General features: G+C 43.3%; 1 protein-coding gene across 1 annotated transcript; it reads right to left on the reverse strand.

Annotated features, from left to right (window-relative positions):
• Nucleotides 1–9,017: 9,017 nt before the first annotated feature.
• dselb (dermatan sulfate epimerase like b) lies at nucleotides 9,018–15,625 on the reverse strand. The gene has a single exon (XM_086192029.1). The coding sequence runs from the start codon at nucleotides 14,651–14,653 to the stop codon at nucleotides 11,045–11,047; it is 3,609 nt and encodes a 1,202-aa protein (XP_086048155.1). The 5' UTR covers nucleotides 14,654–15,625; the 3' UTR covers nucleotides 9,018–11,044.
• Between the last annotated feature and the right edge of the window lie 2,680 nt (nucleotides 15,626–18,305).

Raw genomic sequence — 18,305 nt, forward strand, 5'->3', positions numbered from 1 at the left:
TGTGCCAAAATAAGTACCGGAACACAGGTAGGCTAAAATTCAGAAGTGCCGGATTTTGTTCTGGCAGGATCCGGCTCAAATTAACCCCCTTTGTAGGGTTCCGCAGGCCATTGGATGTTTAGTCTGTAAATGATCTGAAAAGTCCATCCAGTTCTGTCTGTGTGTGGCGTTGGCTCGATGAAAAAGTTTTTCTTTTTCTGCCGTTTCCCACCTCCACCCACTTATCCCGGGTAAAAATAAACTTCAGAGATCATCCGCTAATTAACGTGCTTAGCGGTACAGCGGATTCAAGAGTCAGCGTAGCCACTGTCCGCCACAGATGACAACTGAATGGAATTGCAAGGGCGCCGGTGCAGTTCTCCTCTGGTGGTTGTCGAGAGAGTGCAGCTCTAATGTTCCCAGCAGGAGAGCTGCTGGTCCTCTGGCTAGAACTAGCTGCACTGTCATTAGCAGCTAGCTCCATCTCCACTGTCACCGGGCTAGCAGGTAGTTTGTGCTGACTTGACATGTTTTGAGCCATCTGTCCATTCATGTATTTGGATGATCGTCTCTCGCTAAAGTAAGCTGTTCACTGTCTGTGGGTTTTGTAACTGTCTTTTTGCTTTCTTTGCTTGCTAGCATTGGCTCTGACTTACATGTGTGGAAAAGATGACACGTAATACTTAGAAATGTAAGCGATACGAGTGTGAAATGGAAAAACCTGATTTGGCATTGCTGTACAAAAACAAAGGAGGAAGAAGAATCCAATTTGCTGGTTCTAAATCTGAATTTGCAAGTTTCACGCTGGTGTGTCAGCGGGTCAGAGCGCGGGGAGACGGGAAAAGAGAATTTGACCAGCAACCGCCAGAAAAAATAGAGATCCCTACAACATACGGGGTCAGTTTAGCTGCTCCAGTAAATGTCAAGGCTCGCTGACCTGCTATGCTCGCGTTATGCATTACGCTGGCCCTGAGTCAGCACCTTTACAGCACGCCAGCATGGAAAGACACACTTTGATATCCTTCTAGAGAATTCTAAAGTGCTCTGAATTTCAACTTTTCTTGTTAATTTTACCATGAAAAGTAACGAACGACGATGGCTCTCCAACCCATTGGCTGAAGCATTGGTTGGCGATTGGTTTCGTGCCTAAACCTAAACACCTTTTGTGTTTTTAAAACAAATATTTCCTGCCTTTATTTTTTCCGCTCCTATCATTTAAACTCCATGTACTGTATTTTAACCCATAAAAATAAGCCGAACCTCCGTGCTGTTATCAGCCGCCGTGTCATCAATCGGAGGTTGTGGCAGATAAATGTACCTGGAACCCCACAGGTGACCTACCAGCAAGTCAGCTACAGCTGTGGAACTCATACTTTTACATGCATCTGTTGTACAAAATATTCCTTGAGTAAACCACTTGTATTTACACTTTATCGACCGTTTGAAGAACCTTCCCGGTGATTAACTTGGTAATGCCTGATTTTACGAGTTGACGCAGAGCGCCCAAATGCATCATTAGTTTTAATCTGTGAGGATAAACTGTCTCATTTGAGGATGAGATGAAGGTTCAGCCTCACCCTCGGATGCCGCCCCTGAATTCGAACATCGCCGGAGAGAAGCCTCGGTGGTGTTTTTAGCAAACGCTTGCTAATTCGTTATGGCCCTGTTGCTGATTTCCTGACAGCTTCATCTTTTATTTATGAAGGAAACTTAGAGGAGATGAATGACGCACTCAGATTGTTTAAACTGACGCTCTGCAGATTGACTGAACACCTGAGCTGCACTTACATGAACAACATAACTTACAATATGAATCTTTTTCATACAGTAAATGTTTCACAGTTGGCGCCTGTGCAGAATAACAATGGGGGGGGGGGGGTCGCTATGCATCAACTGATTAAGTTCACACCCAATGGAACCACTTACGCTGCTCCGACAGCACGCACACGTACATCCACACCCGCACACACTCTCCCCCGCCGTGCAGGATATTTTCAATTAATCAAGCTCTCTCATCAATAATGCATCACCCCCGCAGCCAGTCACTCTTCTCCAGCCATTTAATGAGGCAGCCTAGCCAGAGGGACACCATCCAGACATTACTGCCATTATAGTCGTTGCTCAGGAGCAGAGCCACTGTGACCACGGCCGCTTATTAAAGTAATGCCATCATTTGTACCCTCAAGTCAAATCAAAGGCTGTCAAGGAGCATTTGCAAAAGGACACAAACGACAATAAACAAACACCCCGGAAGCGCCGGCGCCGCCAAGTCACCTCCCAGTGATTGAAAAGCTCAGTTTGCTTAAAAAGGACCAAAAAAAAAATCAACTGCAGGGGAGGTTTGTCAGGAGATGAATAATTAAAATCAACTTTGCTGTGAATGTTTGATAACAAAGTTGAATTGTGGTTCAAGATTCAAGACGTAACCCAGGAGTGGCAACTGTTGAGGATTACCATTAATCACACAGCTTACACGCACACAGTTGCGCCTCTGAAAAAGTTTTGAGTCGTAACTGTAAAAGTTTGGTGTGTATCTCACATCTTCTTTTTTTTTTTTTCTTCTTTTTTTTGGCATTGGTGGTAAAGAGTGATTACGAAATGTGCTCTCGTTCTTTAGTCAACCTGAAGAGAAAAAAAAATTGTTTCAGCTTTGAAGTGACTTCCGTTAAGTCCCTGATAGAAAAACACAGCTTTGGTATTTTTCCTCTTAATTTCTCCGCTCTCTCATTACAGGAGCGTTTTTTTTTTTAAATCACTCGACTGATTGCATTAGATCTGCTGAAATTATTAGAAGAGCCACGTCTGATCTCTCCTCAGTCCCTTAATTTGCACCTTACTGTGCTTTATCTTGGAAAGACACAGAAATCTGCTCTGGCTTTGAGGCTTCTCTCTTTCCTTTGCAGGAAAGTTTCCTTCCCTGAAGCGATTCACTGCTCTTGCAAACTACATACTTCTTCCATTTGCTCCAAACTGCTGTGACTGCTTGTTTAAATTTAAACCCACTGATTCCAGTGCAACAGTGGATTTGGTAAATTAAAGGAACACACCAACTTTAAAATTTTTTTTTTTATAGGAAATAGGCTGATCTGCCTTGTTACCAAGAGCCAGACAAGAGGACCGATACCTTCCCTTCTTCTGCGTGCGCTTCTGTGAACCCTTTCAGCTAATCTAAGTTAGTTAGCTTAGCTGAATTCATGTAATTGAATGGGAAGTGTTAGCATGCCTCCAATAGTGATCTAGTCTATCCTGTCATTTAAAATGTTTTTTTTTTCACTGTGGATGTGATGCACAAGCACAGTTACATTACAGCAGGCCAACACTGTTTGTAGAAAAGTGTGTCTAATGACTTTTGATTGTATGCTAGCACTTACCAGCCGCCACCATTGATTGTGCTAAGCTAACTAGCGGTCACGAACAGATGAGAGAGGGGTATCTTCTAGTTTAGCTCTGGGGAGCAAATATTGTTGGCCAATCACATGATACCAGGTTTGGAGGACACACACCTGTGTACACGAGTTTGAATCAGAAATATTACCAAGAAAATACATTAGTTCTGGTGGGGTTCACAGTTTCTGACCATAAAACTAAATGTATTCTTAAAACTTAACAAACAAGATGATTTTTCTTCCTCATAAAATATTTGCAATTCAGATTTAGTTTGAACGTGTTTTTAAATACTGTATTGTTTACACCTGTGTGTGCTCAGCTGCTCGGCATGAAGCGTATTTAGCAGGAACGTGCGCCACATCGCTGCAACCTTGTAAAACTCTCGCTCTCACCTTTTCACCAAGATCTTTTACTTTTCCGATCACCCTTCTTCAAAGTAGGTTATTGTGGTCTTGTTTAATTTATATCATTTCTTAGCATCTCCCCAGTCTAATATATTTTCATGCCAAGCAGGCCAAGAACAGCGCTCTCGTAGGAACTCGACCATATGAACAGAGAATCTGACCATCTGGCTCCCTTCACAGTCACAAAATCGCAGGGGATAAGAGAAGAGTGACGAATATCCCTCCTCTCTCGCTGCCTGTCAGTGTCAAGATGTCTCTCTTAAAAATAACACTGTTGTCTGGAGCGCTGCAGAGCCAACAGTGCAATTGCAAAGTCCTCTTGGAAGTTACGAAGACGAGAACGGAAAGTCAGCACGAAAGGAGTGGAACAAAAAAACAAAACAAAAACAAACCCAAAACTAATTTGAAGTTCGGAATGTTCCCTGGACCGATTCCAGAGGTGATTGCCTCACGAGGTGGGACAGTTATGGGAAGAAGGGATGAAATCATATCTGTTCATAATGATCCCAGAAGCTCACCAATCCCTCACTTAGTCATGTCGCCTTTTATTTATTGCCTGGGCCGAGTGTTGTGGTGCCGTTTTGTTTGTCCGTCGGCAGGATTACATGAAACTACTGAGCCGATTATAATGGAACTTTGGTGGAGCGGGGATGACATTTTAGGGTATTCCATCAAGCACATTCCTAATAGTTCTGGAAATACGTCTGGACAAATATGATGGTTTATTGTGGATTTGCATGTAATAGAAGGGCTGGTTATTGGCTTTCTGTGAGGCAGCTTCAAACCTTATGAGATGAGCATGTGAGGAAAGGCAGAAGAAATGAATTTCTATTAATGTCTACAGACTTTTACACCGAGCTGCTGCTCCACTGACCGAGGCAGACTGGGACTCCTGCTCAAGATATAAATGCCACTAATTAGCGATCATGCATAATGTAATGAAATAGATTTATCTTCCTTGTTTCTCCCGTATTTATTATGAAACATGAAAATGATCCGCGGGCTCTGCCCAGACGCGGCCCAGGCGAGCGCCGTCCGCGGCACCTTTCTGACAGTTGCGTTATGGTGTCTGGGTCGAAGTAATGAAGAACTACTGAGTGTGTCATCCAGGAAAAAAGCCGCCCCCCCCCCCTTCCCGTCTGTCCGTCGGCCAGCCAGCTGGATTCAATCCTCCACCTCAGAATAACAGAAGGCCTTAAATGCTGTTGCACGGCCTCGAACAGGCAGAAACAGCTCATAAAATGACAACAGCGGCTACCTCTCTCCATAACAGAACCAGTACGCTCACATTAGTCAGACAACAGTTGCACCATTTGGGTTTTTTCTTCTCTACTAATCTTTTTTCCAGCTTACACATCAGTTTTGCACGGTTAGAAAACCACAATGGTGGAAATGGGAGGAATAAAAAGAATCCCTGAACCGTAAGGCTCAGTTTCCAAGAGCAAGGAAGCTCTGTCTGCCTAGCAAACGCTCCATGATATACAGAGCGGGGGGAGGGGGGGGGGGGTATTAACCAAATGTCAAGAGTGGCGGTTTAAGCTGACAGGTTATTGGTATATACTGAGGGGTCTCGCTTTCAAAGTCAAAGAGTCAGAAACTTCTGTCACAACACTAAGCAGGGAAACTGAATTTTCCCCAACTCGAAACCAGAACGAGGATCAGTCTGGAATTTGTTCAGACGGTTGTAAGAATCTGTTTGCATAATACAAATAAAAGGATGGACTCACAGCATACTTTACGCAGAAAACATAATCAGGAAGAGCATCCAGCAATTCCATCAAGGCGCAGCACACCACACCTTCACCTCGGTGATTCCAAGGAAGTCTTGCAAAGAACTTGCTTGATAAAATAAAATTCATGAAGAAAAAAACGAACAATCGCCGAGGAGGACAGCCGACAAAAAAACAGTTGCGCTTGCAGTTTTTTGCAGAGAAAAGCAGAAAAACTGGAGGAAATGAAGCTGTGAAGGGTTAAGACGGTCCTGATGAATCTGACATCAGGTTCCAGCACAGGGAAGTGTTTCTGAAACCAGTACAGCTTAGAGAGGGAACGGGTTTCACAAACACATTCAGATGAGAGCCCGCGTGGGTCACTCAAGATTGACTGAGAAAATCTCTTTTGGCTAATTAGTTCAGTACGTGGTTAATCAAACCAATCGGTCATGAATTTTAGTAACTGCAAATATCTTCTCGTACATTTTGACATGGATCTGAGTTCATTTTTCAGCAGGTGTCTCGGTGAACGTATGGTCATGAAAACTGAGCACAAAAACCGTGAAAAGCCAGAGAACTTAATGGTTAATAACGCGTCTGAAGCCTGTCGATGATTGAGAGGACGAGTGTGGTTTTTAGATACTTCCCAGCGCGACGGAGGCTAATGCGACCCAGCTAATGCTAGTGCTAGCTAAGGCTGCAGCTTCGTGGGGCTACTCGCTCTCATTGGCTGTTAGCTGTTGCAGGTTTCCGGTTTCAAACGTTACAAGAGATCAAGTATTAAATATCATTGAAGCTGAAGGAGACTCTGATCCAGTTGGAAACATGAGATTTATGTCTACAAACTAAATCTTCCGTGTAGATAATCTGCTCTGATCAGCCTGGAACCCAGAAATCATCAGGAGAAGTTCAAATCAAGCTGATTATCCTGCGGTGTGGTACCAGGTTCAGAGAGCAATACTTCAGTATTTAATGTAGAATTATCTCATTTTGACAAATGCAGCTGGTAATTATATATTCACACCGAGAGGAGAAAGGGCTTGGCAGTGAGGATGCTTTAAAGCCTTCAGGACTATTTAGACATTCAACTGTGTGTCTGCCTCCGTATAGAGAGATTTGCCTGAAGTGAAATCCAAAATGCCTCATCTGGTCTGATTTCCCTGTGCTATAAGACCAGACTGGGCTTCATTAGCGGATGCCGCTGCGTTTTATTGGCAGGGAAGATCCCATTTTCACAACAGAAATTACTTGCCACCAGCTGCAAATTGACAATATGCCATATTTCCTCGCGAGTCATCTCTTATTAATCGCTGAACCTTGGATGTGCTCCTCGCGATAGCCAAACAGTATCATCAGTAGGTAAATCTGGACAGTGATAAGTGTTGCTCACCAGACACAGAAGCGTCTTACACGCCTTCTGAGTCTAAACGCGTGCTGAGCCGCTCCTCTGTCATTTGAGGGGCGGACATGTTGAGTCATGAAGATCAGATTCATATTTAAGCTTTGAAAATGTTCACAATGATGGTGTTGCTCTCTATTCACATGCTAATTCTGCAGCACAATGGTCGTATACAGTACATGATTACTCCTCCCTAGAATATGAGGCTGCCTGCTGACTGATGGTTGCTGCAGCAAAGGTTAATTAATGAGCTGTGGCAGGAGCGATGGCTGCCGGCTAGGGAACTGTTCTCCTGGGACTTGGACTCACCAGTGTTGAAAGATAAAGGTGGAGTAAGGAAGGCTATGACTACTTAGCTGAAATTGAGTCTCAGTTTCAATCTGGATAACCTCCGTGTACTTAATAGTCTGAGAAAGCAACCTGATCACTCACTCCAACTGGCGAACGCAATGAGATTATCACGGAGCTCCTCGTCATTTTCCCCACAAAATAACCTCCTTAATGCACTGATTATTTATTGGTTATCAAGCATCAAATATAATCTAGGAGACATCCTCCTAGTTTAAATTAGTTCTGCAAATCTGCTTCTTGTGATCAGACATCAAAAGGATTTCTTAAAGAATATTTGTCTCTCTCTCTCGGTGCTGCAGGCGTTTTCTGTGTTATTTTCAGATGAGAAATAAAGGAAAATGACTCTGACATGTGCTGTAGCTTTATTTTTATCCTGTCTCTTAGATGCCTTTATATTTCATCGCCAGAGATTGACATTTGACATGTCAGCAGATCAGCTGGGCCGAAGCGAGGAATTTTAAGAGATAGTACAAGCTTAAGGACAGGTTTTGGAATAACTGTTGTAGTATAGTCTCTTTGCAAATATAAATACATACGTAAATGGAGTCGTACATCAATTGCGAGCGTACAAGGTGGATGCTGATGTATCATTAGCCAAGTTTGTGAGTGAGGTATTTATTATACGTGTTAAATGTGTATTGCATCAGTACGCAGCAGTTTACTGCATCATCTGGTGAAGGGGCAACTATTGAAGGAGTTCAGATTAATCCAGGTCACATGGTCTATCTTGAGTCATGAGATAATTATTTAAACATGAATCATTTTTAAAGTTTGTAATGGAAAATCTGCCTTTGAGGCCAAGAGCTTGTAGAACAAACAGGATCGCAAACCTAAAGCAAGCAGATGATACATCAAGTACAACTGAAGAAGTCGAATGGATTTTTGATGCTAAATTAACATCCAGTACCCCATACATATATATATATATATATATATATATATATATATATATATATATATATTTAGTTATTTTCTATCACTATCTGCTAGTTGCAGTGCAGTTAGCTGGTTTTCACAACCACCAGTAACAGCTTCTGACCGATCTCAATGGTATCATCACACAATCGATAGAATAATGACTCGACGGCGTGGTAATGCTTCTGTAGGTGAGTTGATCCTGGGCGTTATTGAGATTATAGCACCACAGTAAACTAACGTGGATAACAGCTGACCAAATATGCTGGAACCTTCCATCTGGAGCATTTGCCTGAAGTTCCTCAGTGAATAATGCGCCTCTGCACGGCGGGATTAGACAGAGAAGACCCTGCCAAGCTTGAGTGTTACGTTGGTGGTGGGGTGGGTGGGGTGGGGGGTTGGGGGATCAAGAACAAATGAGTAATAAAATGACTGAATCACTGAGACGGCTCTCAGATGCCAGACGCAGCTCTTTTCCCCCCCTAGTCTTCTCCGGTTGGGTAATGCTTAAGTTCCCCTCTCAGTCAGAGCGCGACTTTAGAATTTCCTGACATGTTCTTAATTGTTGGCTCCTCCTTGTCATGCACCCCTATAAGCAATTAGGCTTCTGTCATCCATGTCCAATAACATGGAGATTTCATTGCTGCATAATTGTGGCAGCACAGAGACATCTTGCATGAGTTGACATTTTGCTAGTGGGTTAGCAGCAACCGTAGAGAAGGAGGAGACTGTTTGAAATGAAAATCTACCTCCTGCCTTTTGTGGAGATGGATAACTCGGACATAAGCTAATCAGGACCGATGCATAGACAATCATGTTGCCAGGCACCGTGAAATAAAAAAAAATAAATAAATAAAAAAACTTGATTGCCAATATGTTTTTGATTTTATTATTTTTTTTCTTTCCCCTTTTAATTATCACCACCATTTTGCTCCGGAGCACACAGAAAGTTTAAATAAATGATTGTGATTCAAGGCCACAGAAGCAAGGAACCATACCCCCACGAGCAAATACAAAACAGTTGGTAACAGGATTGCAACACCAAAGTGAAAGCATGTCTGCCAAGTGTACACATTCAAAATCCACAAACACCAAACAGATTCTCCAGACTGTCAAAAGGTTGCTCGTAGAGAAGAACACGAACCGGCTGGGGAAGGATTTCCAAATGGCCTTTTAGTTGCTCCTGATGTTGTTGTTTGCAACGGTTTTTCTATTACGGAGAGAAACATCTGCATGATAGATTAGATGTTATCCATACACAGCACAAGAGGATGCACAGCGTGTTGCAAAGACCAACCAACAAAAATAAAAATAAATAAAAGCATAACTCATATCCTCAGCTGCTCTCTGAGCTTTTTTCACGACCAAAACGCCCGCGAGATCATTGGATATCTGATTGACCATGACAGGAAATAGATGCATGTTTGCTGCGTGCCCTGGTGAAGACAGTAAAACACAGCCTCCTTTAAGGCGTTTTGCAGATTAATATGAGCAGCTGAGGGGGATGTTTTGGAAATTGCTTTGACTCGAAATGTGTCAAGGCTGACATTTTTTTTTTTTTTCGGTTTGATCCCCATTAAGCACTTTCCTCTGATCTAATTCAATAAATGCCAAAGGGAGTTATAATAATCATAACCATGCCCTGATCCTTTGGGATACTTGTCTTTGGAACTCATAAATACTTTTTCTTCTAGACATAAAATCTTCAGAGGTTTATATATCTTCAGATGTTTGTAAACTAATCAAGTATATACAGTAAAGTTAAGCGATGGGGAAATTTGCTGAATTCAATTTAAAATCCCTGTGAAAGTGCGAAGCCAGCAAACTGTCATGACATCACTGAGTTTCAAATAAAATCTCTCCACTCATAACTTTTTTTTTTATAAATAAAATACAATTAATTTCATTTATATATGTCAATAAAGCATTGTCTAATTCCTCTGCTTTGCAGAAGTCTATACATGGATTTTTTAAAATTATTTTTTCACCCTAAGTTCAGATATTTAAAATTCATTACAGCCAAATTACCCCCTGTGTAAATTCTGCCCTAGAAATCAGAAGACTTGGCCTCATTCATAAAAACTTCTTCGAAATTTGCTCTCATAAAGGCAGGGCTTCGTTTAGCCCTCAGTTTTGTCTCACAGGCAGGAAGCAAAACCTGTTAGCTTCAAAACAAATTGGATTGAAATCAACCCAATTTTCCATTTTCAAGTAAAACTGAACATCTGTCGAGTTGAACGTCATTGAGATGAAAATCTGACGGCCAGTGTCAAATAGGAAGTACAAGTACCTTTTCATATACAAGTGTAGTACTCTCATGAATAAGAACAAATTTATGCAGCGGAGCGTTTCATGAATGAGGCCCACGGTCAATAAATACTTCTTAATAAGTTTCATAGCATCTGCTACAAACCACTGTATAGCCGTCGATCATGCTGAAATAATCCCAGTAAATACAGATTGCACAAACATTCTGACATCACAGATTAGGGATGGGAAGAAAAGTTTTTTTTTCCTCACTAAAACACACATGACGCTATATCATCTTCACAAAGAGCTGTTAACGTTTACGCAGAAATTCAGCATCGTTCCTCGTTGAGACACAACTGCATGTAAAACAAAATAAGAGCGCTAACTGTAAGTGTGTGTGTGTGTGTGTGTGTGTGTGTGTGTGTGTGTGTGCATGCGTGTGTGAGGAAAAGTCGTAAAAGAAGCGCCGTCCCACCCACTTTAATGTAAAATGGTCCTCGTAACGAAACACAACAGAAACAAAAAAACAGTTGCAGTCCCACTTTTCCCTGTAACATCTTTTTTTTTTCTCAAATTTATGGTCAGTGCAAAAAACAATTTTAGAACTCAATGAGTGGCAGCTACAGTAAACAACAATATCAGCTGGATTAACTGGCAAACCTGCTGTAACCCAGCCTCTTCATCACACCCCCACATATGTCCTCTGTCAGTCTGATGTCTCTCCGTGGCATTTTCTGCCTCCACATGTTGATATTGGCTGGTGAAATATCTCCTTCATACATCAGATTGTACAGGTTGGTGGAGGTGGTGAATATGAGCTGGTTGAGGGCTGCAGGAGAGACGGGCACCCCCAGAAATGTGTGTATACTCTCGGCGGTTTCCTGGGGGAAGTTAACCACGTCTTCAAACCTCACTCTGAGGTGGGACTCCTCGGGGAGGCTCTCGCTGACTCTCAGCACTGCTGCGGTGTGAGCTAGCCACAGATGAGCCAGAATCAGGACAGGGTTTGTCTCTGAATAGGACAGCAGTATCTTTATTATTTCAAACTCTGGTGCCACAATTGGGCATCCGTCCCTGACCGCATTCTCCTTGAATATCAAGGAAAGGTGCTGCGGGATGTTTTTAAGGGAATAAAGGCTGGGTTTGCTGTTGTGCACCATGAGATAAATCCATGCTCGAGGGTCTCGGACAACATAGATTGTCTTCAGGGAAGGTCCAACGACCTCGTGAATGAAAGGCAGCTTAAGTGCCCAGCTCCCACTCCGCATGTTGAGGACCACACGAGTGTTAGGGTACTCAGCGACGTGGCGTCTCATCTCCCTAACGTACTCTGCATCTCTGTCCAGACTTCCTCTCAACTCAGATAACAGCTCCCTCCTCATGGAGCGCTTCTTTCTGTCCCTGAAGGAGCTGACTCTCTGGGGCTGCGTGACCCTACTGCCCTCCACCAGCTGAATATTCTGCAAGTGCATCTTAGTACTGTGGACCAGTGAATGCAGCCAGCCCTGAATAATCTTAAACCGTCCATGCACAGCGTCTGACCTTGACCACTCGCAGCCATCGACCAGAGAATCAAACTCAAACTCAGTCTCTGGAATGTCCACATGCTCGGTGGGGACTCGAATGTAAACAAAGTCGGAGCTGTTGTAGAAAAGGTGCTTGAGGATTTCAGATCCCGAGCCAGGAAGGGTTGTTATGAGGACAGTTGGGAGCTGACGCTGCTCGTGCGTTCTGACTTGTTTGTTTACTTCACTTCTGGCGCCTACACCTTTCCATTTTACCCCACAGAGAAGCTGATCACAGCTGTTGGACACAAACAGCAGCTCGGCTATCCAAACAATGAGCACAGACAGGAGGGCGTAACGCATTAGCCTTCGAAGCCTGAAGCAGACATCATAAAACTTTCTCTGCATGGTCCAAAAGCCTATGGCCACACAGAGAACAAACCCTGCCATGACGCTGGCTGTATATCCAAAGTCAAACACCTGATTATCGCTATTGACTTGTTTGGGGATGACTTGAGTCCCGAGGCCGTACCTCGTGATTTGAGATTGATCTTCAACTTTACAGTGACCCCCAAATCCTAAATAAGACAACCTGGCTCCGATGTCCTTAAAGTTTGTAGCTATAGACACAATCTTCTCTGTGTTGTTAACTGTTAGAGAAAGTTTAACCCCGTTTTTGCTGTTATCAATGAATCTGCAGTTGGATACTTTAACATAAGGTCCATGTAACACGTACGCTACTCTACTGACTGTACCGCTCATTGGAAAAGTGACGTTAACGAACTGCGTCCACCTCTTTTTAAACTCAGCTGCCTGCTCGGCCTCTTGGATACGAGTGTCGGGGCTGTAACCTTTGGTGTCGAACCAGAACATTTTATAGTGAGCATCCCACACATCCATCATTGCACCATTATATTTATCCATTAATTTGAAAGGTACGTATTTAAAGTCAATGTCGAGGTTGTGGAAAAAGGCGCTGAGAGACGTCAGGGGCGAATCGTCGGACTTCTCCACATGATCGAGCACCAGCAGAGTCTGCGAGTTCAGCAGAAGCAAAGCCCTATACACGCTCTTTAGCTTCATGGCGGGGGAGTACGCCGACACGGCCTCCCCGCTAACAAACATGGTGTCTTTATGCGAGGATGCAACAATCACTTCCCCTCGCGCATCACCCACCCCTTCATCAGTCCAGCGCAGCCACTTGGCGCACTCCCCCAGCTGACCCTCCCACGGATTGTTACACTGGCTGCTAGGAGACGGGCCAAACACCAACACATTGTTGAGATAGCTGAATTTTGGGCCATAAAGTGCTTCGGACACAAATACTTGTCCATTCGGGGCGAAGGTGAAAGAATTCTGATCTGGGTGTTCATGACCTGGATTAAAACTGTTCCAGCCGTCCACCCAGGAGTAAGGCTTGTCATGGACAATGTCATAAACTGCGCGGCCACCCAGCTTGCCAGACTTAAAGGAAACAAAAGTATTCCCCTGACCGATAGGCAGCCCTGCTCCGTAGGTAACCACACCCCAGTTTGAGAATATATGCATCCTGGATTTACCAAAGTTGTGGGGCGGCTGTGGCGTGAGGTGGGAGTTGTACCAGATGTACTCTGTGTGAAGTGTAGCCCAGCGGTGGGAATACGACTGTCCCATGGGACCATCCTTTGGCCTGTGCTTTCTAATCTGTTGAGCCAGCCAGTTCCCGGTCCCGTTCTTCATGATGAACGTGTCGAGGAAAACAAGCTGGCTCTCCGGTCCGTAAAACCAGTTGTAGTTGGAGTCCGCAATGCCAACTGACCTCTGAAAGCCCGGCAGCAGAGTGGCATAATAAAACCAGAAGTGTCCTCGCAGCCAGTTGTTCTGCGTGTTGTCGATGTCGAAGTGACGCTGCGCTAAGAAGACGTACTGCGTGATGGATTTGGCGGTGTAGCTCCCATAAGCTACACCTTCATCCAGGGTGCCATCAACAACATGATTCAAGAGAAACATTGTTTTCTCCATATAGTTCACCGCTACTTGTTTCCACATCATGGACTCCGGGACATCATGCGATCCCACCACTATTGCACCAATCATGATGGCTAGTACGTTGGTGGTTTGGTGATTGTGGAGATACTGCTTCCCCCACCCTCTGAACTTAAGGAGCTCATATAACTCCTCCGTCTCCGAGCGAATTTTTTTCAGGTAAACCTCTCTGCGTGGTTTATCCAGGTAGGAGTAAATAAAGTCATAGGCAGTAGCAAACCCAGTGAGAGAGTGTGCAGCGGGGACTTCGTCGTTAGGTGCAGTGGTCACCTTCCAGTCTGGGTATTCAGCCATTTTATCCATAAACTTGATCAGAAACTGCAGGGCAGCAGAGTCCTCTGGGCACAAAAGGCAGTAAAGAGCCAGGGGAGGTAGGTTGTTCCCATAAATCTCATTCCACTTGCTTTTAAAGTCCTCGTGTTTTGGAGGAGGCATGTAAGAGGGAACATTTGACAACATGGTGAGCGCAGCAGCCCGGATGACTTTAAATATGTGACCGTGAGTAGTGGATGACCTTTGCTTCATATGCAACACGTCCACTTGGTGAAAGAATAAATTGGGGTGGGAGTCAGCAGTTGCCCGCTGCTCAGCCGTCTTGTCTTGAAGGAGCTTGACCTGCAGCAAGTCATCTGAAAAACCCTCTCCCTCTGAGGCGTTGAGGAGTCCCGAGAACGCTGCTCCCACTGTGACCAGCGCCAGCACAAACACAACCACCTTAACTGCCATATTTCCTTGGAAATTGTTGTTAGTTTTTTTGTTTTGTTTTGTTTTCTTTCTTTTTTTTTAAGTTCAAATAGTTGTCATGTCAAGAGTCCAGGTAAAACATTACAGTTGCAATGGGGGGGGGAAAGTCTGGTGCATCTGGAAAAAAAAAACAACTTAAGTGCAATAAAACTCATTTCCTATCCACCTCTTTTGCAAAGCACATCACGGTGAATGTCTGATGGAGAAAGCACATGTCTGAACTGCAGAGAGGTTGATGCACGCTTCCCTCATTTGGCGCCCCTGAAGACATGTTGATCTCCTCTTCAAAAACATTTCTTCTCAATCAGTCAGCCCCAGTCCGTGTCCGGTCCAATCACAGCCACCCACAGGCTCCGTGTGCAGCCCGACACAGCCGCAACATCCATGGACATGAACCTCAGCAAACAGCGCTTCTCCGCAGACAACATCGCTCGGGTATCCCGCCGCAGACACCTCGAACTGCCTCGGTTTGCTTTAGAACTGCTAAATCTGCCGTGGAAACGGGTCCGCTTGCATTGTTAAATCCCCCTCCTGTTTCTGCAGCGCTGCTTTATCCTCCGCGATGAAGAAGTCCCGAAGAGAGGAAAGTTGTCGTCACTCCTCAAGTATTCAAAGAATGAGACATTTTCCCCCCCGATTGTCCACAGGAAACAGTCCATCAGCCTCCAAAAAAAAAAAAAAAAAAAAGATAGATATTCCAGATCCACGCCGGATGAGTATTTTAGACGACGTGTCAGTTCTTCAAACACACATCTCACAAATGCCACTGTTGGGGTGTGTGTGTGAGTGTGTGCGCGTAGTCTCCGGATGCTTCTCAGTTATGTCCTCCCGACTGTTGAACACAGATTGTTTTCCTGCACCGGATAAAGTGGAAAATTTCCACTGTACCAACTGTAGAGGGAGCCGTGACTTCAGAAGCCCGGACTCATCTCTCATGAGGAGGAGGGAGGCTGAATTTCAGAGTTTCTCTCTCTCTCTCTCTCTCTCTCTCTCTCTCCCTCTCTCTCTTTCTCTCTCTCTCCTAACAGGACGGATGACTGATGGCTTCTTGCGCAATATGACGGCAGAGAGCCCAGAAGATACGGAAGTTCAAAGCTGCCGTGTAAAAAGAAGAGGGGGGGGGGGGGGGGGGGGGGGGGACCAACAAGCTCAAAGTATTGATAATAAAAAGATTCCACTTGGATGCCATAATTTGGACATTTTTAAGCAAAAGTCATAAAAAAGTCAACCGTGAGAAAGTCACTAAAAAAACAGGAAAAAAAATAAAAGATTTGTTATGACTTTTAATCAAATCATTTTGATTTGTTTCATTTGGAATTTTTAAACTTAGTTGCTCATCATTTTAAATGATCCCAAATTTAAAAAAAACTAACTTTTTTGTTGAGGGCATGGTTTTTCCCGTTATTATGTCAAAAATTGTAAATTTTCTCACCCTATTTTTGCCTCACTTTTTACTTACCTTTGGAATACTGCTATTAACTAGGCTAAGTATTTCTTTACTAACTTTTTGTCTGACTATTCTAAACGAGCACCAACCCTTCCATCCATTGGATGGGGGGGGGGGGCGCTATCCAATCTGACACTGGTTATAATGACAATAAAAGGCCCTGAACTGTCCTGTACTTTTGCCTCCAAGTGCAGCAGCAGCAGTGTTCAATTAGTAGAAAGTATTATATTAATTATTACTTGTACAGTGACTTGTTTTGTTTAGAATATAATGTTTTGTCTTTTAGTGAGCAACTTTAACTTGTGGATTTATTGAAGTGATAATATCTAATATAGAAAAAACACTTAAGTCACTAAGATGCTACTTCTTAATTGAGTGTCTCTTATGTTAAATGTACTATGTTTTTGTTGTTGTTGTCGTTTTTCAATAGAAATTGACATCGGTGTTTACAATATTTGAAAATATGCTTCTCCCCGTCGAAACAGAGGGCAGATGAGAGCATCATTATAATATCAGTCCATGCAGTATGGGACTTTGGCTAGCAGCTAATTAGCTTGGGGGGGGGGGCACTGGGTGAAGAAAATCCCCCTACCCATGTAATTTGTAGAAAAGACATGTAAAGACATTCGGGCTGCCGACTGTAGGCACATCGAAAGAACAAATATGAGAGCGGGATTTCAGCCTTCATCTTCCGTCTAACCGTCGGCAAGGAGGCAAATACAATGCAAAATATTCAACTGCTGCCCTTAAAAATGAACTTCAAAGTCTTATAATTTCAGCGGCGCATTTATTCAAGTTTTTCTTCACCGTGTGACATTTGCGCTGACATTTGTATAAATGTAATAACAGTTTATTCCTTTTTTATTCATTCTTGAGGAATTATTGCAGCTTCTCTGCTATTCAATAGTGATATTACAGTGTGGTTACGGTTTGGAATTGTCCATATCACACCAATAACGAGGGTTTAACTAGAGTTTGCGCAAAATATCTTATTTCTCCGGACTGTTTTTAACTTCAGTCTCATTTGCAAGCCATAGTTGCATATTTCCTGAAGCAACTAGTAGCCTCAAAACTGTCTTTCCTGTGACAAGTGTGACATTTGCCCATGCTAACACGTGGGACCACTGACTCACTCTTTGCAGCATCTTCATTAAATGATGGATTACTTTCTCTATACCCACTTCACATGTGTGTTCTGTGCACGCTCTCCCTCGGGGGTCACTGATGCATGATGCGTTTCCTACCCCCACCCCAACACACACACACACACACACACACACACACACACACACATCGAAAACACATGCTACAGGCACACAGTTGGCCTTATCAGCATCGCTACAGGAAACACAGTAATCTCTCTTAGGACACAAACATATGGAGGGGAGATGCAGTGCAAAAAAAAAAAGAAAAAAAAGGGGGGGGGGGAGCATCCTCTTTTTAATTTAAAATTGCTAGCATATGTTCCTCTGCTGCACCGTGCCCACTCAGCAAAGGATCAAATTGCTAATTAAAAGGCCCCTTTTAGCCTTGTAATCCATTGTAATTATGTAATCACCCAGTATCCTTTTACCGGTTACTGGTAAATGAGGCAGGTTCATTTTTCATTTTAGTCAATTTCCCTAATGTTGTATTCAGTCATGTATTAAATCAAATAGAAATCTGTAATTTTTATAGGTTTGTTTTTAGGTTTGTTCATTTTTAAAGAATAGAAGACAGTGTTTTTATAGTTAAAAATGTAATCCCCCAAAAAAGTATAAAAGGACATGCAGTACCAAAAACACCCATGGGGGTATAGTAAAAGTGATAAAAAAAAGATGATTTACTGAAAGGCCAAACTTTTTTTCTGAAATACCACCAAATACAGTAGTTTGTGGTAATCAAATCTTTAGCTAGCACCAGCTAGCATGGAGACAAGTATGCTGCGCCTGCTTGTTTTGACCTGCAGTGGAAAGTCAAAATACACTTTCACAATTCTCAACGTTTTCTACTACTGAGTAAAGTTTCAGCAAAATGACAAAAGAATCAAAGCGTGAAAAGCTCAACAAATTATTTCATATCAATTCAGTCCAGACTCCCTTCAGAAAATCCATGATTTTACAGCAGCAGTGTCCAACAGTCTGTTTGCTCGGACTGCCTCAGCAGCATGGAAATGGTGCTGGCATCCAGGAAGCGTCCTGAAGCCGC

This window comes from Aulostomus chinensis, chromosome 21, assembly GCF_037954235.1.
Source record: "Aulostomus chinensis isolate RoL2024-O1b breed Wild chromosome 21, RoL_Achi_v1.0, whole genome shotgun sequence".
Classification (NCBI taxonomy): domain Eukaryota; kingdom Metazoa; phylum Chordata; class Actinopteri; order Syngnathiformes; family Aulostomidae; genus Aulostomus; species Aulostomus chinensis.

Excerpts from the sequence above, each read along its gene's own strand:
- dselb (XM_086192029.1), bottom strand. The coding sequence starts at position 14,653 with ATGGCAGTTAAGGTGGTTGTGTTTGTGCTGGCGCTGGTCACAGTGGGA.